This window comes from Ambystoma mexicanum, chromosome 1q (genome assembly GCF_040938575.1).
Source record: "Ambystoma mexicanum isolate Mex_15411 chromosome 1q, UKY_AmexF1_1, whole genome shotgun sequence".
NCBI lineage: Eukaryota > Metazoa > Chordata > Amphibia > Caudata > Ambystomatidae > Ambystoma > Ambystoma mexicanum.
Window position 1 is genome coordinate 243,361,031 of NC_090922.1, and position 23,255 is coordinate 243,384,285.

At 44.9% G+C, this 23,255-nt stretch overlaps 1 protein-coding gene across 6 annotated transcripts in view; it reads right to left on the reverse strand.

Moving 5' to 3' along the window:
* The window catches only part of PTPRH (protein tyrosine phosphatase receptor type H), a 687,535-nt gene that overhangs the window by 248,653 nt on the left and 415,627 nt on the right, over positions 1 to 23,255 (reverse strand). For 5 of the 6 annotated variants that reach the window (XM_069638112.1, XM_069638104.1, XM_069638130.1 and 2 more), the window contains one exon: positions 16,338 to 16,628. The exons of the other annotated variant lie outside the window; for it this stretch is intronic. In XM_069638112.1, coding sequence (XP_069494213.1) covers positions 16,338 to 16,628 — 291 coding nt within the window. The remainder of the gene's footprint in view (positions 1 to 16,337; positions 16,629 to 23,255) is intronic. 6 annotated transcript variants of the gene reach the window in all.

The following is a 23,255-nucleotide window of genomic DNA, read 5'->3' on the forward strand; positions in this document are numbered from 1 at the left end:
CAAAAGTATGGCTATGGCCAGGGAACTCCGCAAGATGCTTCCGACCAGTATGGCGGAAAAAAACAATCTGAGGATTCTAGACGCGTGAGGGATCTTGGGTACAGTGGACGTCACACTAGGGATAGTATTACTGGCACGCCTGTGTCGACGCCCATTTTCGAGTTTCGAAAAACAAACTGTAATACTCCGCAGCTTCCACTAGATGTCGGCCTATGCACAGCATGTGATCTAAGCAGATTCCACAAGCCTCAGAAATAATGATATATAATGGAGCTAAATGCGGCGGTAAGAATTATCTCACTCTCGCCCACTCCTTAACACGGGAACACCCATTATGTGTGCACTACATGTATGGCAACAGTTATGCCACGGGCAACACCCACATGATGCCTGTAACGCTGTGCAGCCAAGCAATGTCTATTATCAGTAAGTGAACAATCCTCTGCACCCCCATGGTGCAGCATTCACCTTCTGTAACAGAAATAAATGTAATTGGCGCTGTCAAAGCATGCCGCCAGATAATGCCTGCCACTACGATGTGAAACGCTCCTCAGAGTGCCAGTGGCGCAGTGTACGCCTCGTGTGTTATAAAAAATAAGATACAAGTCATGGCGCGCATCTCCACCCCCGTGCCATGCTCAATCCATAAGTGTCGCTTACCATACCTCTTAACGTGAAGCCCCCTTCGTGGGAAATCGAAACGCCGGCACCTCCGTGGCTCGCTCGGCTCCAAACCCGCACACATCAGAAATCAGTGCGGGCTAAACATAGACAAAGGACTATATTTAAGTGGTATCCAAAACACCAAAGTAGGACTACCCACCTAAGGCATAGACACAAACACAGGACAAAGTGTCAAAAGACCTATTTGTGGATGGTAACGTAAAAGCACCGCGAAAATCCACCCGTGCGTGGCTCACAAAATGCAACATCTGTCGGAGGATTGGGCAAAAAATAGGGCACAAATAATCAAGCAGTCATGCTCCCAAAGCAATCATATATTTACATGTTGTCGCTCATGTCTAAGGCAGCGCAAACCACTGTACAAATCCAATAATACATGTAAGGAGACGAAGATGGACACTCATGCCACAACTCTCCAAAACGAGTCAAATGCATATATGGACATGAAAATTACACATATTGACTCCCTCAATTAAGGAACTTTATCTGGAGTTGAGGATCCAAAGAGTGTGTACATGTAGTGCACACATAATGGGTGTTCCCGTGTTAAGGAGTGGGCGAGAGTGAGATAATTCTTACCGCCGCATTTAGCTCCAATATATATCATTACATATCGTTATACTTGCATGCCAGTTGATACACGGTTCTAGAGGTTGTGGTTTTTTTACCCCTTTTTTCCCCATTATCCAGCATGTTATATACCCGGTATATTTAAAACTGTTATATGAGACGGGAGACCCTCCATTAAGGAGTTGCCATTATGTGTTTTCCTTGTAGCTTTGTGAATGATCAAGTGATTGATACACATTAGGAAGATCCTGTAAGCACTACGCGGGCCCTAGGGGGATCCATCGGTAGTCCCAGCCTCCTGAAGATATCCACTTTGCATTTTGTGTGCTTGTAAGTGATCTGATTTTATTCATCTTGGTCATATGAATGCACACTGAGTGTTCGGTGTTTTTTCCGGAATACTGAGAGGTGTTTCTGTTGGTTCCACAGGCTCAACATATACATTGATTCCAGTGGAGGATTAATTTCCGTTGTCCCGTTCACCATCCCTTGAGTTGGAACTTGGGGGTGAGTAGGGGCTTGTGTATCTATTTAATTACAGCACATTTGTGACATTATCAGTCACCTGTTTTAAGAAATAGGGATGACATTATGGTTTTTATCTTTTTTTAGACTTACTACTGGCCCAAATATGTTGAGAACAGGGCGGAGTTATTGCTCCTTGCCCTACGTCCTGAAGAAGGTCTCCGACCGCAACACGTGTCGACGCTTTTCTGTGTGAATCAACTGGTCAAATGTATTACCAGATATACGACGACACTTGATACTATGGACTGGGTCACTGTTTAATGTGATAAATGAAAATAATTGGTGTAGCAATATTGTCAATGCTTACTGGTGTAGTAACCACTTTGGTGTTTAATATATGAATGTCTGAATGAGTTTTGTATGTGGTTGTGATTGAATGCATGAATTGATTATTTTTTATTTGATTTTATGATGTAAAGTTTGATTTTTCTTGTGATGAGTTTATTGAATACATTTTGATATATACTGAATTTAACTAGTGTCACCCCGATCTACTGGTCCACTTTTTTGCTTGATAGACATGTACTATACCTGAAGGATCAGGGACTTGAGTGCAGGTCTACCCCTTTATTTATACTCTCCTATTTACTGCCGACATCATCTTCTGCTCTTAACTGCCATTCAGAGGATAAATCTAATTCACTTACTTTGAGGGAACAGTAGTCTACTGAACCATTTCTGACATATACATTTACCTTACAGGGTCACCCTTAGATTGCATCGCCGCACTACAGTGGAAAGTGATACTAAGTCCAGCTCATCACTTCCCGTCTCATCTGGAACAGGGTTTTCTCCCCTCAAGCGTTTCCCTGCCTATTGCCAGGGGGGAGAGCAGAGAGACTAGGAGGATTCTCTTATCATTTGGACTGCTGTGCCTGCTTCAGGTTGGTGTCAGTTTGTTATGGATGCAGTTTTTTGTTGCATAGTTAATCACATAAAGTTCATTTAGCAATTTTTCTTAAAACCGAGTTTCAGGTTCTATGAGCAAATGTTTTGGCCAACTTATAACTTTGCCTCCCCCCAGTCGAATTCTCACCAAACATTGCACGAAAAGTATATGGCCCCCTCGGAATGATTCTGCGAAGTTTGGTGCGGTTTTGTCCAGGACTAGCAAAGTTATATGGGGCTCCTACATTTTGTGGAAATCATTATAGACGCAATGGAAAAAATGATTTGCTTATGCCTACAGTCCAAACAGCTGGATGGATTTTCATCAAATTTGCGCCAGGATTGGCGGCTTGGCCCCAAAAGCATGCTTTTCTAAATTTGGTGTAAATCAGTCTAGTTGTTTTTATCGCGGACCAATCAGAGAGCAGCGTGACCTTCGCAGACATCATTCGTGCCCGCTGATTGGTCAATGAAAAACGTGAGGTGCGTTCAAACCTATGAAATGGACACCATGTTGGATTCGCAAATTGCACCTGTAGTCCGCAGACATTGCAGTGGAAACATATTAAAACATACAACATTGAACTTGTCAAACAAATGAAACTGAAACTATCTCTGCGGAGGTGAGGGGTGATGAAGATAGTGTAGGATATGGCCATAAAAAGCCAAGTGTTTTTTTTCCTGCAATCGCCGCCAACATCTCAGATGTTCGGGACATCCATGCATATTTCTGCATTACAGGGTCAGTGAAAAGCAGTTTTTGGATGACTTATAACTTTGCAGTCACTCAATGAGACTGCATGACATTTTGCAATATCATTTAAGGCCCGACCCTGAATGATTATGCAAGGTTTGGTGCTGTTTAACCAAGAGAGGGCAAAATACAGGGGAGTCCCAAAATATTTGAAAGGCTTATAAATTTGGTGCAGTTTGACGAATCTTTACAAATGTTTGCAAAAAGATTTTACACCCAGATGTGAATGTTTTTGCAAAGTTTGGTGGGATTTTGTCAAGAGGGGGCAAAATTTGAGGGGGCTCTCTACATTTTTAGATGGCTTATAACTTAGTTGCTGTTTGACGAATCTGCACAAAAGTTTTCAGAAAGATTATAGATCCAACTTTTAATGTTTGTGCAAAGTCTGAATGGATTTTGTCAAGCGGGGGCTAAGTTATATGACTATTTTTTGTATGTACATTTTGACACTTTTCAAAAAATTAAACATGGATGGATTTGCAGAAAACTCATGCAAGGAGGATTGGCAAGGACCCAAAAGCATGGTTTGCAAATCTTTACGTGTTTTATTTTTTGAAAAGTGTCATAATGTAGGTACAAAAAATAGTGATATACCTTTGGTGACTGAGGTATATAACCTGTGCCCATGGGCAGTGGCCAGATTGTCCGGGTCATGGCCAAAGTTTTTTCCTTGACTTTCAAAGGTTTTGTAACAATGTATTGCTCGCCTTCACGTCCCTCCAACTAAAGTTTTTTCCTTGAATTTCAAAGGTTTTGTTACAATGTATTGCTCACCTTAACTAATCTCCCTGTAACCAAAGTTTTTTCCTTGGATTTCAAAGGTTTTGTTACAATTTATTGCTTGACAAAAAACCATGTGTGGGGACCTCTACTACCACTGGCACTCTGAGGTAGAACAATAATCTATAGAACAAAGGTGGTGCCAGGAGAAATACAAGGAAAACCTGGGGAGGTCGAGACTAGAGCTGTAAGTATTAAATCATTGTTTTATTTCATTCTGATTTAAATATAAAAAAGAGGAACATTCTTTATTACAAATCTATTTCAATAAAAAACATCATAATAAAGTCAATCATTCATACTTCATTCATACCATTCAATTCTAAAAGTGTTCATGATTTTGAGAGCTCATTATGTAAACTTTGTTCACATTCAATGTTTTTAACCATAAATGTTATTTTGTTAACAATTGTCCACATTGTAAACATTATCCTATATATTAGAAAAAGAAATCATGAACGCTTTTAGAATTGAATGGTATGACTGAAGTATGAATGATTGACTTTATTATCATGTTTTTTATTGAAATAGATTTGTAATAAAAAATGTTCCTCACACGATGCCAACTAACTGCAAGAATAACATATGCCCAGGTACTTTTGCCCCCATAGCGAAAATCAAATGCTGGCACCCATGAATATGCGCACAGTAAGTGACCATATATTTTGAAGTGAAATATACAAATGTAGTTCAATTGACCTTCTCCTAAGAATAAAGTGTGCAAGAGAAAATAGCATTGGGCTTTTAAAAAAGTAATGAACACCAGAAAAATAACCGGAGATAGGAAATCTTCCAATAAATATGCTGGTAAAGTATAAAAGGTGCTCACCTTTTAAACCCAGCAGTCTGTAGTGAAATATTCCATGGGAAACAAAATCCCATTATGAAGCAAGTGCTTGTGGTCTTGTGGGTAAGCGTCTGCACTGGGAACATGACAACCAGAGCAAAATCCTGGCATACCCAAACACTTGAGCAAGCTTACAACCTAAAAAAAACAAGGGGTTGCATACACCCTTTGAAAAAAAGTTACGCTGTCCACCCACATGTGTCCTTTACTCGTCCACCAGTGTCCCGGATTGCAAACTCTCTTGCCACATCATGGGCAAATACTCTTGATTTACTTGCCTTCTCATCATTTCCTCTCCTCACCCCCATGTCTGGCTTTCAACAATACTCTGTTTTATAAAGCTAACTTGAAAAGTACACATACCATAGTGTCACTCAAATACATAAATCCTTATCGAACTATGTGAGGCAAAAGTGTACAATTGTGGCATTATTCCCCCATCTTCACTGTGAGACTACACATACCAGAATGCAATTCAGCTAAAGGCAACAAAAATGGTCCCTGAGTGCAAAACTGAGGGCATCCCCCTTTTCTGTCGATTGTTGAAAAACTACTAGACAGATTTACTCCAAACCTCCAAAAAGGCACATCTGCAGCACTTTATGCCCAAGTTGTTTCTTATTTGGTGCAAATCTGTCCAACGGTTTTCAAACTAAAGGTGTTCAATCGAAGCACCTTTTCTCTATGGGAAAATTGATAGGAAAGTTCATGGGACTCGGCTGAAAGCAGTATTTGTTTGCTTTCTTAAAAACTGTTCCGCCTTTGAACAAAAATTCCCCAAAATGTCTAGTTTGGCAGGGCCCAGGACAAACTTATTTTGGGGAACATGTTATCCAAAACTGTCCAGCAAGTAAAAAGATATTAGCATTACAGTTTTAGGAAACACAGGTTTCACCTTAACTATAGGGCAGTGAATGCCACCCTATAAAATATATATCTTTTTATATCCCAAACTTGCCAGTATGCTTGCAGCTGTGTATTCATATTGGTGCCCATTTCCCTGACAAAGTGACTATCAGTCTCTGTCCCAGCCAGGTCTCTTTCTCTTCAACAAGCAAGACCCTGCCTGGAACGTAGGCATGGCCTGGTTACCCAAATGGGACTAGAATATGCTTCCCTATTCAAAATGGTATACCAGAAACCTATCCCACAATTCATTGCCTTGCTACATGGGAACAATGGGGCAACTGTGGTCGAACAGGGACTAGCAAGAGACTGCCCAAGAACAGTGGACACCTAGGAACATTCACCCAAACCATGGTGGACCACTGATTTACAGAGTGAAGAGGAGACACAAGAAACACACAACCAGAGTGACCACATGACTGCATGGTATGACTGCATGGTAAAGATGAAAAGGGGGTGAGGTTAGAGGTCCTTGTGAAGACTGACTTCTGTGGGTAGGCCCGTCCCTCAAGGAGAAAGCTTAGACAAAGATTTGCCAAGGGCAGCAGCTCACTCAGGTAGCCAATTTGAGCAGAGGAAAGCTTCTCAGCAGGAAGAGGACTACAGAAAGCCAGCAGAGTCAGTTGACAGTGGGAGGCTCACCAATGAGGTCAGAATAGGAGAAAGTGAACCAAGAGACCAGAGAGGAGAGTATAGCAGGTGGACAAGGACTTGGAAGAGTCATTTAGAGCATTTGATGAAAGATGGGACTGAGTGAGCAGTACCAATTTCGCAGTTTTTATGTGAGTGAGCGAGTGAGTGAGCAAGTGAGTGAGTGAGTGAGAGAGCAATTGAAGGTAATTTTGGGAGGGAGAGCAGGCAAGGGGGTTAAGAGTAGGCATGTGAGAGAAAGTGTATCTGGAACAGAGTGAAACAAGAAGCAGGAGGGTATAGGAGAGTAGAGGCTGGGGTAGTATTGGAAAACGTGCTATTTGGAGGGATGCAGATAAGGTCAGGAGGGAACTGGATGGTGGACACAGGAGACCCACCATTGCAGGAACAAGGATTCAAGAGGAGCAAGGTCTTAAGGGTCCTGGGCCGACTGGGTAATCTCTGCAAACAGCTAATATGGAGTCTGATGAAAAGATTCCAAGAAGCTGGATCCCCTGTGAGGCCTGGAAGGAACTGAGATGTCCACTGTTTTCCAATGAGTGGCGTATGGTATGCCTTATTTAGTCAGAACATCAACTTAAGTGGGACAAGGGCACGGTCTCCCTGGAGAATGAGAAGGGCAGGATAACCATAGTGAATTGGGCCATTATAACCCAGGATCAGGGAGAAGTGGGCCCGCCACTGTTCCCCTGGCTGCATTAAAATGTGCTGGGCAGAATATGCCTGTGAAGTTGAATTGTGGCAAAGTAGTGCCTGCATATCATATCCCTGTGACCATTAAACTGAGCTCAGTATCAAATGGGGACCACACCCCCAGGACTGCAAGTTGATTATTCAGTGGCTGAGCACTATGCTCCAGTGACTGCAAGTTGAGCCAGGTGGCTCCTTGTGACTGCTGAGATTAGAGGAAATGGGGGAGACTGGTATTTCTACTAGAGGATGAACCCCGATACTATATAGTTTGATCCATTCTGACACTGTTTGTTGCCGGAGGGCCACTTTCTGTTAAGTTGGAGATAAACTCTGAAACGCCATGGGCGTTTATCCAGACCACTTCCTGCTTGCGTCACGTGTTTTGTTGGCCCGCCATAGTGGGTAAGAAGGTTAGGTTAAACGACTGGGTAGTGGTCAGAGAAAGTGGAGACCAGCTGTGAAAGATGGGCCACGGAGAAGTTGGTGAGGTTGCTGTCATCCATAGCGACGTTAGTGGGGTCCAAGTACAGTGTGCAGACTGTGAGAGTGCGATTGGGGTGCGTTGATACAGCTGTGTTCCAAGCAGCCTTATGATGAGATCAGAGTGTGCGATTAAATGGGATTGGATGAGTCAGCTGTGAGCACATTATTGCCCGTTGGATAGCTTCCATACACATGAAGGGTTTCCAGAAAGAGTGCAGGTTACACCCCAGTGCTCATGTAAAGAAGGAAGCATAGTCAAAGGAAGCAGCCTTTCAGGTGTAGTTGGTATGAGCACAGTGAAGGGGCATTGCAATGCAATAAACCCAGATCATCTTGCAGTGGTAGAAGTGCACCGAAAAAAGTAGTGGTACTGTTTTCTCAGCATGGGAGAGGGTAGGCGAAGCAGAATGCAACATGTGAGAAGGTGTTGCGGCCGAGGCAGTGCAATAGTCCAAGTGACTGGTAACTAAGGCTCCTATTACAAGTTTACAAATGCACAGGGACATGGATGGACAAATCCTCTATATAGAATCGTGAAGATGGTCGTAAAAAGCAGAGGACTGGTAAACAGAAAAAATAAAAGTGGAACACCGCTCCCGACCGTTCCCGCTCACTCCGATCACTGGCATCTTGGCAAGCTAAGCCCAGGATGTTATGGTTTCACTCTGCTACGGTGGACATTAACTCTACTTCTGTCAATCTAAGTACAGTGAGAACATCTTTTCAAATTCAATTAATGGAATATGAAATCACATTTTTTTTATATTAATAATCATGCATTAAAGTGCAATGGGAATTCCTACAGGCCACCACCCATAATCACATGCAAAGGTACGGGGCGAAACCCTAAACACCACCAGAAGTGTAAAAATACGGAAAAGAGGCAAAGAGGTGGTAGGGGATTGGAGGTTCTCTAGCTGGGCCTTATCCTAAAAACAGAAAAGTCCATGCATAAATCGGAGAGTGGGGCTCCAGCCAAGCAGCATCCTAAACATGAAAGGAAAGAGGAGGGGGCGGGCGACGCCTCAACCCATGAGACCATAGCTAAATTGGTACAAGTCGAATATGACATGCAGAGTAGAGTATTTATCCTTTGTGCAGTGTGTTTTCTTGCCTGCTTCACCATCCAGAGCTGTGTCTCTGTCTGAACGGGCTGGTCTGCCATGCACTCCAGTTTAAGTGGGCGCTCCCCATGGTGTCCAGCTAGACCGCTTGCTTAAAGTCTCCACAAACAGCTAATCTTAATCTCATAGACACTCTGGGACCCCACAGAAGGACACCTCGAATCAGAAACAGGTGCTTGACACTAGGTACCCAACCACTTTAAAGGTTTTTAAGAGGTGTGCAGGAAACCTTCCGTCTCGTGCTGCCCGCAACAAGATTAGGCTCCAGAGCATCAGACAGACTGTGGGAAACCTAAGCACTAGGGCCCAAGCACATAAGAACTAAATCGAGGTTTAAGCTGTTGACCCTGTACACCCTTGTACTCTATGTCAGGGGTCTCCAACCTGATGCTCTATAGATGTTTTGGACTCCCATGATCCCTCTGCATTGACTTTGCTGGCTAAAGCTGATGGGAGATACAGTCGAAAACATCTGGGGAACCCAAGGTTGGAGAAGCCTGATCTATGTGTTACCTGCTTGGCACCAGGGTAATCTCCGGCGTAGCCAATTTCCTGCCACCCGAGCTAACAGGAGTCTGTCCTGCTAGATTCTGGTCTCACCATCACTGTCTTGTGGCCAATGCTGGATTTTACTTTTATGGACTTCATTGATTTGTGGTGCATTATCCTTTCTCAACTCTCATGCTGGACTTCCTTTGCATCTTGTACTCATGGTGGCTTGCTGTTCCCATCTTCATCTTGTATCCAGGCTTGCAACATTATGTGTTACTACTGACTTCTGCAGTTGTATTCGCTCTCACCTCTTGCTTCTCCACTCTTTGTGACTGCTTACTCTCTGTTTTCTCCTCCCCTCTCCCTTTTCCTATCTCCTACCCTCCTCCCCTTAATTTCTTCTATGCACTTACTCTATCAGAATTATCCCTGGACCTAGTATGATAGCAACCTCGTCTGTCGCTCCCCTGTCCCCTTAGTGCCCCCCACCCAGCACTATCTGAAACGTTATCAGGCCTACTACAATAGTCACTTGTTTTGTTCCTCCCCTCCCTTTCTGCACCCCTCTGCCTCACCTTTTGTTTTTCTCCGGCTCTACCAGAAATGTCGTCAGGCCTAGTACGGTAGTCGCCTGTCTGTTTCCATTTCCTTCCCACTCTCCCCCTCCCTTCCTTATATATGTCTTAGCTCTTGCACTATCTGAAATGTATTCGGGCCGAGTAAGATAGTTAATTTCACAGCCTTACTGTTCATGGCCTTTAAGAATGTCATTGTATTTTCCCTTGTTCCCTTCCTTGCCTTGAAGCGCTTTGAAACACATTGTGTATAGGCGCTATATAAATTAACTATCATATCATATCATAACTGTCTGCCTCCTTTGGTTGAGCCTTTTTCAGGATTGCTCTGGGCATTCTTTAACCATGTACAGAATGGTTACGGTGTGCAGAGCCCAAAGCAGGGTTAGACTGGGTCATTAAATTAGCTCGGGCACCAATCAAAATGTGGCCCTCAGTTCCAAATGACAGGTTGTTCCTTTCATAACAGACTGAGTAGGGGGAGCTTTTGGTGAAAGGCATTGCAAAAAATACATTTTACAGGATATCTGTTCAGTAACATTGGTCAAAACTACCAGCTGCAAGGTGAAGTAACTCATCAAACTGCCCCACTATGACCCAAAAGCTGTGCCACACGTGCGTGCTGAGCTGCAGTTCAAGCATTGCCCCATTGCCTTATAGGCCAGTCCGAGCCTGGTCCAAAGACCCATAAACCCTCTGGAGCCAGCCTTCCTTCCTTCCTTCCTTCCTTCCTTCCTTCCTTCCTTCCTTCCTTCCTTCCTTCCTTCCTTCCTTCCTTCCTTCCTTCCTTCCTTCCTTCCTTCCTTCCTTCCTTCCTTCCTTCCTTCCTTCCTTCCTTCCTTCCTTCCTTCCTTCCTTCCTTCCTTCCTTCCTTCCTTCCTTCCTTCCTTCCTTCCTTCCTTTCTTTCTTTCTTTCTTTCGCTCAACAATGCAGTTCTTACTGCATCTTCGCTAAGCACTGAAGAGGTTTGTTCAAGCAAATACAGTCACTGCTCTGGACCTGGGTGGACCTGGTCGGCGAAGTCTCTTGTTTTGTGGTATAAATCCCGAGAATGTTCATACCATACCAATTCTGGGATGCAACCCTCCAAGGTAGTACAGATGTACTGGAGTCCTTGATTTTAATAGCTTCCATCAGAGAAGCACACGTCTCCTCACAAAGGCCTCTTTTTACTGTTAATTAAACTTTTGTAGGCTCACCTGGCTTCTCGTAAGGCTTCAACCCCCTCAGTGGCTACCGGACTGGCAAGTTCGACCAGGGTTCATATAGTCCTATGGCACTCCCACCATATCAGGGCGTTTTTTAAGTGAGAACTTAAACTGAGGCACTGGAGGTAGTGAAAAACTCACTTACATTTTCTGTCATTCTTGTGTGTGCCTCAACTATTTCTTCATAGGAATTAGGGTCAATAGCAAAAAAACTCTCCAGAGCTGAAAGTATGTGTCCCTAGATCTCAGGGAGTAAGATGTCAACATTCAGGTTTGCCCTCTTACCGGCACACCGAGAGTGGCCTGCCATGGAGAGTGTTACATTTGGCCCAGCCATGCTCTCCTGTTTGGCCCCTGGCAGGGCACAGTCTGCTGTTAGAACTAGTGGATTGTAGTCCCTTTCTATTCTAGATAGCACTTCAAAGTCCCGGACAAATGCCTATATCTCCAGATTGAACCCTCTGGAGAATCCAGACAGTGGAATAAGCGTGCCAGTAATTAAAAGTGTGCCAATCACAGGTGGCAAACCATTAGTTACAGGTACCCGCCGCAATAGTGCACCACTTGGGAAGGATCCCATAACCAACCCTCCTCCTATATCGTCTCACAGGGACTGAGGGTTAGTAGTGGGTGGGAGTCCTCGGAACCTTCAAGGCCACCAGGGGCAGAAAGATTAGCAAAATCCATGATGCCCACATCGCAAAGGGGCCCGGATTGATATTTCCAGCACCAAGGACCTGACAATAGTGTCTGTGAACCACCAGTTAAGACTCCCTCAGGGTCGGAGGTGTGCAGAATGTCATGGAATATTGCTGGGTTAAGGAAATACCTAAAAGTTGAGGATTGGCTTAAGTTTATCCGCAACCACGAGGTGGTATGTCTGCAGGAGACATGGGCAACCGAGGCACTTCAGTTACAGGGCTATGCCACATTTGCCAATCCAGCAATTCAAGGTAAAGCAGGCAGACCTAGTGGGGGCGCCCTTACTTGGGTTAATGCAGCACTACTCACCCCCCACGAGAGTAATCGATAATGGATGCAATTATATCCTGGAGGTGCACCCGAATACAGTCGATGGCACTGATGTGCTTCTGGTGAATGTATACAATAGACAACATGCCGAAGGACGAGTAAAGATGTTCTCCTACTAAAGGGAGGTTTGGGTGTGTTTGACCGAATTACTTTTGTTTGTGGCAAACTGCAAACTGACCGCAATTTATCTACTTAGGGCCCAATTTAGATGCACATGCTTTTTTTTGTTGCCGCCTCCCCCTCCAATTTCAAGGAAGCAGGGGACACCCTGCACCCTTGAATTTGCAAAATATCAAACATGGGGAGTGTGGGGAGGGTACACCCACAACCCCCACTCTCCAGGGTTGGTATTTTACAATATATGCAACCAAATTGCCCCAAAGACCAAATCACCCATGCAAAAAACGACCAGATTGGTCATTAGGTGAAATGTTTCAGGTCAAATATGCTAATACCGTAGTGGAGGGTGAAGCACCGCCGTAATCTAACAACCTTAATAGCAGGGCCCTTTAATTTACAGTTTGAGTCTCTGGAGGTCATGGAGAACATCTGTGAGGACGGCATGGGGGTTGAGGAATTTAAGGCACCGAAACCCAAGAGAACACACAAGAATATGGAAGAGGTAGTAAGCCTTCTTTCTCATGGCATCGAATGTGAGCGCCTGCAGTGCAGGCTTGCAGGAGAAATCCCAGCTAAGAAAACATTGGTAGATGTGACTCGCTCAAGTTTGATCGATTACATTTTGTTCACATTTGTAATTTGACGGCAGGGAGCTGTTACGTGTTGACATGCACATAGGCAGCTCTCCTCTGCAAAATGTAAAAGGCGTACACATGAGTATGCTGCCTTTTGCCATGCACTTTTGCACTGTGCCATGCAAAGTGAGTAAACACTGCCTTCTATGCTTGCATGGCAAACGGAACACACAATTACAATTAAAACCTGCACAACATGCTCTAATGTCAGAAAGGGTTGAATTGTAATTGTACACGCTGCCTGTCATGCAACCATGGCAGGCAGCGTGTACAATGGATCCCAATGGGTTCCACCTGCTTTATGCTGGTGCATAAAGCAGACAGACCCCATAGGGATCTCCAGCATTTATGTCAGCATAAAAATACATGCTGGTGCAAATGCTGGTGCATTTGTATGGCGGAAAGGAATGGAGGTGGTGGAAATGCCAGTTGTGTTCCGCCCGTAATCCCCCATCCATATAACTGACTGGAAATGAGCTGTGGCGTAAATGAAAGCTGTTAAAGCCTTACTCAAGGTTTTTACTCCTTCCATTTTACGTTACGGCTCATAGGAACATGAGCTCCTATAACTTTGCAACTGGACACACCTCTAATGGTTATGAGATAATGAGTGCTTACACCCTCAGGGTTGACGCTAACTTTTACTCTGATTTTTTCGTTACATAAACAATGTATTCACCTTGTAGATACAACAAATAAATAAGTGTTATCTCTGTGTGAACATTGCATTTAGTCAAAGTGATAGGCGCGCTGCCCTGTATGTAATGTTATTGGGATTTGTACCGTGCACCACTGCCATTGTCATGGTGCCCAAGTGCCCTGTATCCCTTCTCCCTCATTCCCTTCTAAGAACTAGACCCAGACTTCTGGTCCATAGCTACCAATAGGCGAGATAGGGCAGCTCAGAGGCCTGTGTCAGGTACTTACCCAGAATCAGTGGAGAACTCCTACTAATACAATGGAGGTCCTTTTACACTTCTCCAAATTCCATAACTCACCACGGGCAACAGAGGTATCATCCCCACGCATGCAATGAACAGAGTTTGGACAACGTTCTTAGCATCTAGGAAAAGATTAGCATTTTACAATATGGGATGCACGCGTTCGCTGTCTATTTACGAGATGTAGAGATTTACGAGAGGCCGGAGAAACAACTGCACATGGTGCAGAGGCCTTTGCAGTGACTGTGAGCCAGGAATGTGTGTGTGGACTTGCATACTTCCGAGGTGTACCAAGCCCTGCTGCTTTTTGATATTTCCAAATCAATTATCATAACCTGCTTGCCGTTATGGCTCTACCTTCCCACCCCTTCTCAATTGTTCAATATTTGCTTTTTTCCATCATTGTGGAACTCTTCCCCTGTAAGCCCGCAATGACCAGTTTAACTCCCTGAAAATGGTGCATATCTGGCCGGCTGGTTTCTTGATATTACGTTTGGACTATTTTCTGTTTCTGTTCTCCGTTGGCCTTGGCGCCTCGTCACCTGTCCCTCTCTGCATCATTGCCACTGCATTCTCATCCCCACTCCCATTCACTCTGTACGCTCTCCACCTGTCCCTAATAACCTCTGTCTGCAAAAGCACCGGACAACCTCTCCTCTCTATTCTTCTTTTCAAACTCCTTGAACAGGTGGTGAACAGGTAGTGTACAGCCAACGCTCTTCTTATTTTGATTTCATTTCGTTTTGTTCTCGTTGCATCTGTTATTCACCCGGCTGACTACCCTAGAACAGCTTTCCTTTCGGTCGCTATCTCCCTCAGCTCTGCCCGACCCACTACACAGTCTTCCCCTTTCATTTTCCTCATGACCTACCGGCTGCATGTGACACCCTGGAGCCCACATTTGGTCTCCCTTGCGTGTGGATAATCCCACTGCTTCCGTTTAGTCTCTTTTGGATTTTAAGTCCAGAAAAAGTCAACCGTGCTTAAAATAGGACTTCTCGTTGTGGCGTCTCAGAGGACTTCTTAAAGATGTCGATGGCCCCCGCATTTTCCTTGCAGGTCTCCTGGAGTCGCGTGCTTCATGATTTATTGCCAACTGGGGCTCTTACAAATCCAAGCCCATTTCTTTGCGGGTAGTAGCAGCATCACTGTTTACTAGGCCCTTAACTTCTCCCGCCATGTTGCTCCCGTTCGCCAGACCTGATATTGATATTGACATTTTATTTGTATCACGCTCATACACAAGTGGTTCACCTGGGGACAGCAGCGTTACAATATATATATACATGCAATCCAGGCATTCCTAATTTTTCTATCCACTAAAACATTACCGCTTGTCCTTGATCACCTTGACCATTGTCGCCTGGACCATCATTCTACTCTTCTTCTTGGTCTTCTGGCAGGTGTCCTATCTGCTCTTCATTCTGTTATCCAACCTCTTTCCAAATTCCCTCATTGGTCCCTTGGGCTATCGGTCAATGATCATCTTCAGTCCCGCCTCCTCTGCATGATCTTCATGGCCGTCAATGAGCTGGATCTCAACAGTCTCTCATCTGCCGATGGTCACCCATGCAACTTCCCCATACTCTCTGTTCTGCCCATTGGATTCGATTAAGGTCCTCCTGGTTGACAATCCTATTGTTTTTTTTTTTTTATGCCTCTCACCACCAAAATCTGGAATGCTCTGCCTCGCTGCGTATGGTCCGAAATTACTTCAACCTCCTATCATTCAGTTTATATATAGTTTAGCCCTGTTTGGTGGGCACTTTCATGACATCACAATAGAAATCCTATCCAATTAAAGACTATCATCATTTTCTTTGCCCAAATTGAACAAGATTCGTCTCACTTCAAAAACATGTGAGTAGCGATGAATTCAGCCTCATGGAGGCTCGACTCCATTGTGGATAAGGTATTAATCACATTCAAAGGTAAAGATTAGAAGTAAAAGCCAGGCTGCATCATAAGCATGGTAAGATAGCGCGCAGGCTTGGGGTTACAGCTAAGCCGCATCCCCCGCGACTGAAGAGAGGTGGGCCACAGAAAGGCCCAATCGTGGGTAGGAAAAGATAAAGAAAGGAGGACAGCAACCAGAACACCACGCTGGTCATGATACCAGAAGAGAAGGTGGCTCCGGAAAGACCCCATCCTTAGCACGCGAATATTGAAAAGGAAGGGACACAGCAAGACTGCATCCTGAGCACGTGAAGGAAAGGAGGCTGTACTCAGACCCCCACACTGAGCATGTGGGAATAGAGGAGGGGACTGAACTGTAACCACACCCCACCTTGAGCATGCAAAGATAAAGAGGGTTTGGCCACCGTCGACTACATTCTGGCTCATAAGTATAGGGAGACAGAAGGACCAAGGGCACTTGTCCGGCATAGTACAGGCGATCATATTTGATAATTGAAACTCCACTTACCTGTTGTTGCATCGATGATGGTTGCTGCAGTACTTTCAACTTTATTTGTTGTCACCGTGTTCACAGAGACGTTATATGGGACCCCTGGATCCAGGCTTGATATTACCTCTGTCTGGTTACTTCCCCCAGGAAGTCTTGATTGAAATGTCACATTGAGTATGGAGACCCCTGGGTCCAACCTCACCAGGTAGACATAGGAATCCTGTAGCGTGTCATTGGGGACCGTCCATTGCAGGGTCAGAGAGGTCTCATTTTTGACGGTCACTTTTAAGTTACTGACCGGTGAGGGCACTACAAGACAGTAAGCGTAAACATTTCAAAGGGCCCAAAGAATGTATTCAATGTTTATAATATAACTGCAAAATAGGTTATCTAACATTACTAGGCATACGAAGGCTTTTTGAAATTACTAATTGTTCTGTGTTGTGATATAATGCACAACACGTGTGGAAGAACCATTGAATAAGAAAGCGGAGCTGTCCAGTAAATAAACAGATATGCTTTTTTTTTTTTTTAAAAGAGCTATGTTTTGTAGAAAGGAATTTTTAAATGTTCCATGGTTGGATTTTGTACTCTGTAGTTTGTATATTCAGTCTAAAACTGATCTGAGTAATGTGTTTGGGAATTGACATTTTGTAATTTTATCATATGCTGAAGTTTGTATTTATATTTTATTCTTATGAATCTGAATTTGTTTTGTTTAATGGATGTTTCATACAAATAAACATATTTGATTGACTGACTATATTTGCAATGAGTATTGGATTCAATTCCTGTGGTGTTTGTTGTCTTTTCAAAAAGGCTTTTGCCGTTGTGGGTGTGGGATACAAGGCAACATATCTCCAGCCCTAAGATCTTTCCACTGGCTCCCCGTTGTTGCAAGGATCAAGTTCAAGACCCTCTGCATCATACACAAGACTTTCTGGGGCCTGGGACCCACTACATTCAACTCTCTCTCCCTAAATACCTCCCTGCTCGAGTCCTTTGGTCTTCTAGCTCCAACTCTCTGCAGATTCAAGCAGAGAGTGGGGGGGTAGATTGCTCTCTTCCGCTGGAGCCTCCCTCTGGAATGGCCTCTCTGCCCCTCTCAGGCTTGAGACAGATCTCCTCGAGTTCTGTAAACTTCTCAAGACCCTCCTTTTCTCTTCTTCCTTCCCTCTCCCACTCCCCTGCTAATGTCTCCCTCTTGCCCATTTTGACTGGGTGCCTGGTTCCTTCAGTGTCATAAAGGGCACCAGGCCCTCCTCGCCCAGTATACTCCTCACCTCGGTCCCCCCTGCTGCACCCCCATTCCTGCATTTGCCCTTCCGGGCTCCCTCCCCTTGTACTAGCCTGGCGGGGCCTGCACCCCTACCAAGCCCGTCCAGCCCTGTGCACGCACTTAGCTTGTGGACCTGCTTTGCCTGCATTCCCCAGCCACTTGTCCTCCTGGTCTCCCCAAGTACTTGCCTAGCCCAGGAGCCCTTTCCCCCTCTCCCCTCCCCCCTCTGGTGCCGACTTACACTTCCCCTCCCACCTTAGCATTATCGCATCCCGCTCTCACCGGGACTTCCCCTGCCCCCTCCGCCGCACTTCTTGTTACTGCACATGCACGATCCGAGTGACACAAGGCCAACTAGCACCGTTCTTTTGGGTTTTGTTTGGTTATTCTTCATCCCCGTATCTCCCTCCCATTTTTGTCTTGTGGTACCTCGAAACACCATTTGCTGTATAGGCGCATTATAAATACCCAATAAATAAAATAAATAAAAGGTTTACTGTTGATATTTTTCAGACATTTATGAAAGGCAGTGTATCAGCACTGGTGTAAAATAATGAAAATGGTGCAGATACTCCAGGTGAATAAGAACACATTCAAATCCCGCCCACAGTGCATTTTTTGAACATGTTGACACCATTTTTAGTACCTCATCGTGCACTGGCGACCAACTGCTAAATAAAGCAGTGCCCTTTGACAGAAGAGGAGTGGACGGTCTATTTTATGTGCAGGCTTGCAGATTAAGCGTGTTCGCTTTGCCTTCACCAGAGTAAAAAGCGTAAACAGTTACTTTTCCTTATCTTGCTGGCACTTGGATATTGGCCTCTGTTTTGCAGAATGCAGCGCCTCGCTGTCAGATTCTCTCCCTGTGTATTCTTTCTCCCCACCAGACTACAGCAGCTCAAGGTGTTCCAGCTCAAGATCTACAGGAGTTCCTGGGTGGGACTCTCTTGCCCAGCCTACAGTGTTCCTCTCTATTCCGGTTACCTTCTGAGACGTCTTGCTCACGGCTTCTTGCCTCAAATTCTCCTCGGCAGCTAGCTCATGGATGCCTGAGTTATTTAGATGGTCCTTCTTCTCTGACCCTTCCCTGAGTTAGGTCTTTTGCTCTTATCGTTTGACGGCAAACCCTTGTTCCTGGCTGTTGCCGGCTTGGGTTTGTGAGCATTTTCTATGGTCTTGTCACGTCTCCTATGGCCTTGAGTTTGAAAACTCTTCTTGCAAGTCAGTACTTTGCAGCTCACGCACTGTTGGGATGTGTCTCTTTGGTCTGCTTCCCACAGACTGGCTCAGAGGGTTGAGGGCTCTTTAGCTGTAAAATCGTTGCTGTGAGAGTTCTCCAGCTATCCCTCTCTCTCTTTATCTCTCTCTCTATATATATGCACGCGCGCACACACACATATGTATATATGTATACTCTCTGACTTGGATAGCAGCCCCTTAGCCCTTGATTCTGTCATTGACTCTGTGTTTGACATTTAACAGCCGGACTCTCTGAGTTTCTCTCTCTTTGCATAATCTCCTCCAGCTTCCCATCTCCGTTGTCACTGGCCACCATATATCTAATTCTTGGAGAGCTATGTGGTGACCCTGCCTCTAACTCCACCTAATAGACCTAACACACTTCTGGGTTGTTTCCTCTTCTCAGTCACGTGGACCTGTTCTCAAGTGTGGTCGAACATGGATCCTGCGTTGGATAGGGAAGTGGTCTTCTCCTGTTCTTCCCATGGTCTTCTCGTGATCTGTGTAATCATACAACGCAAATCCCATGGTAGCTTTGCAGGTCTCAAAAATTCCAATGCTCTTTTGTCTGGTGCACTTTCTACTAAGGGGAAAGGTCGATTGAATCAAACTTATATATTTCATTTTAAAATATGGTTACTTACTGTGCATATATACATAGGTGCCATCTTTTGAAGTTTGGTATGGGGCCAAAAGTTCCCACACCTATTGATGCGGAGCCGTACCCATCCCAAAGTCGAAACACCACATTTTACAGCACATTTTGCAGCAGGAATGGGAAAAAAGCCATATGATTTACAGGAAGTTATAAACATAACCTCTCAGCAATGGGATCCCCTGCTTCCCCTTTCAATTCCTGCACCCCCCAAACAGTGTTATCCTGCTCGCCCCTCCCATCAAGGTTCAGGGGGTACATTGATGAGGCTCCCTTCTCATTTTGTCTGCTACTTCAAAGTCTCAATCCTGATACTGCCACAGAGGTAAATGTTAACAGAGACAAATCATATAATGGACGTCACATTGTATCTGCCTCCTGCCTCACTCATTGCAACATGTTTTAATGTAACTTCCCATGATATTTTGTATATTGAAGTCTCGGGAGGATTGCTCAGGGGCAACGTGCTCACCTTGGAAGCAAGACGACACGGAGCAGCACAGGTTCGGTCCCCGGGTCCGCGCTTAGAAACCTCTGGGTATTAAGCGTGTTATAAATTACCTCTCATATCATATCATTCTGTGAAATAATTTTCTGTAAGATCATTGTTCACCATTTATGCAAATAAGGAGCTGGCACATCTCATGCTGCCCAGGGCCCCGCAAATCCTAGGGCCGGCCCTGACCATGGGCACTCAATGGGTGGGTAAATAACTAAATAACACACATGTGCTTTGTGCCGCTCCTCATATCCAATCTTCCCTAGCTGCACACCAGTGCAATTGTTTCGGCGCATAGGTGGCGCTTCAGTGCCACTGAATAGCCAAAACCAAAAAGCAGATCCTACTGTGAGTAGCGGCAGAAGGTGTGGGGTACAGCAAACCCCCATCCTGACTGGAAGTAGCTGGAGAAAGAAGCAACATGTGCCGTTATAGAGCAGTTGTCCTTCCCACTTACTTGTTGTTGCATCGGCTAAGGTTGTTGGAATGCTTTTCACTCCATTGGGAGTGACGCTGTACACAGTGACGTCATACGGGACCCCTGGAGCCAGGCTTGATATCACCACAGTCTGGTTGCTTCCCGTAGACAAATTAAATGTTGCGCTCACAGAGCCCACTAGGACCAGTGGTCGAAGTGAGCGGGAGCAGTCGGGAGTGGTGTGCTCCTCTACTTGTTTTAATTACCTTTTACAGCTCCTATACTTTTATTTTAAAAAGAATCCGATCCTGAATGGTTTCGTTTTAAAATAAAAGTGTAGGAAGAAGTTGAAACTTGCACTTTCAGTGCACTGCACTGAACGTTCCCTTAAACAGCAGGTGCACATCTTTGGGGTGTGTATTGCGACTGGGAGGGGACATGGTGATGGAGTTTGTGGGGAGTGGGTGCAGGCCAGCAGGAAACATAGTTCCGCTACTTCTTTTTATACACTTCGATCACTGACTAGGACCATGTAATGGAAGGTGGACTGCTGAGTGTCTTTGGGGACCGTCCACTGTAGGGTCAGCGAGGTCTCATTTTTGGTGATCACGTTTAAATTACTGACGGGTGAGGGCACTGCAAGAAAAAACAATGTCAGTGAACGTTTCTTTGCGGTTCAAATGTAGGGAATGTGTACACAGGGCCGCAAAATGCAATATCTAACATTAAAAAAAATGAAGCAGCCATCTTGGAAAATGTTTGCAGTGGCAATGCAGAGAACAGTACCGTTAAGACACAGTAAGAAAATTGAGACAGAAAGAAAGTGAAAGTGGGAGAGAGAAAGAGACAGAAAGGAGTGGCAAGGAGGGTGTGGAAGAGCGATACGGAACGAAACAAATGAAAGCAGAAAGAAAGTGAGGGAGCGAAAAAGAGAGAGAGTGAGAGAGAGACAGAGAGAAAATGTGTATTCAGAAAATAGATTTAAAAAAACTTAAGTGCTAGAGTAGCAAAGAGCACACAATATAAAACACGGAATATACAGGTAACCACCTCGCTTCTCATTATTTACGCGACCGATCGTGCATTCATCCGTTCCCCTCTTGAACCGCATGGTAGTTTAAGGAAAGTAGCCAACAACATCACAACACCCAATACAACAGTAAAACTGCGAGAGAAAGAGAGAGCTCTGAAGAAGGAGACCCTGGCGACGAGGCGGCATGCGATGGTGAAAAAGTGGTTTTGAAGAGGCGAGCCCTACCAGCACCTCACCACAAAAGCACGCAACTGACGCAATCTTGTGTACAAATAATTTGGAAAAAAATCATTCTACAATATTATACGGGCCGTACTTTAAGTGGGCTGGGGCCAGCTGGGGGCCAGGCTCTGGCAGTCTCCAAAAGGTGGGGCTAAGCCAGGGGCCGTGCTAGGGCCCCCGGTCCCGCCACACCACGGCAGGACACATTATCCCGCCATGGCCGCAGCCGCGATGGGAGATGCGCCCATCGTTTTCGAGTCAGGCAAGCTAACAAAAGTGCCAGCCACCCACAGCTGCAGGTGGCTGGCACAAGAGGAAGTTACAGTCCTTTTGTTTCCCGCTCCCCAGGTCACTGAGGCGTCTTTGACCCTCGGCGAACATGGGGGTACTCAGTGCCATATTTCTGTGTTTTTAAAAGATGGCTTGAAAAGTACACAATTCAAGCCATCTTTTTAAAAGCTTTGTCAACGGACAAAGACACCTCAGGCTTTGTCCCTCGTCAAAGCTTTATAAAAGATGGATTGAATTGTGTACGTTTCAAGCCACCTTTTACAAACATAGAATGTTTAAAAAAAGATGGCTTGAAAAGTATGCAAACCATAAGGTACGCACACAAATATATAAATGCTATATATTTGTGTGCGTTTACTATGGTTTGCGTACTTTTCAAGCCATCTTTTATAAACATAGAAATATGTAAGATATTTCTATGTTTATAAAAGATGGCTTGCTTAGTACACAAACCATAGTAAGGTACGCTTACAAATACATAAATGCTTACATACATTTATGTATTTGTGTACCTTACTATGGTTTGTGTGCTTTTCAGGCCACACCCATCCTGAAATCCACGCCGCCAAATGAGGCCCCCCCCCTCGATTTCTTTCCCCACTTACAGCCCTGTATAAGGATCAGTGTGTGATATGGTCATACTGTTGAGTTAGTGCAGTTCCCAGCCCTGTGTAAATAAGTAATTGTTATGCTGTTTACCCAGGACCAGTGCTTTAAATGGGCCGATCCTACCCGGCCCTCAGTACCTGCACTTCATATTTTTATGGGGGGCGAGGACCGGGACTACTGCAGATTAAAATACAGTACCGGTACTGTGAACAGTGTGGCAGTGAGCACGCGCTTTACACTTTAGAAAATGTTGCTGAATGCAGTACAAAATTCCAGCAGCCTTTTTGAAAGCTGTGCTCTCTTGTCTTTTCCCCTCTCTCCCAAGCTGTGTTCCAGCTTTTGTCCTACTCCTCCCAAAACTGCATAACACAGCCACAACATGTGCCTGTCAGAGCCTATGTCTTCTAACAGAAGAGCACACACCTCCCACTTCACACCTTCTATGAACAAAGAGGGCTGGGGGGTTGGTTTTTACAAAACACTCCCCAGGGATGTTCTGTGCAGGATAATCTCCACAGCTTGAACAATTAACTAACTGGTTTACGCCCAAAATATATGTCTCTTTACGGGCCTATATTACACTATATTTGGTGTACATACTTCACCTCTGATTACAAGAGGGACTTGCACAGAGAGTGGATGCTTGGAGGAAGGGAAAGAGAGGATGGCATCTGGGAGGAGAAGAGAAAAC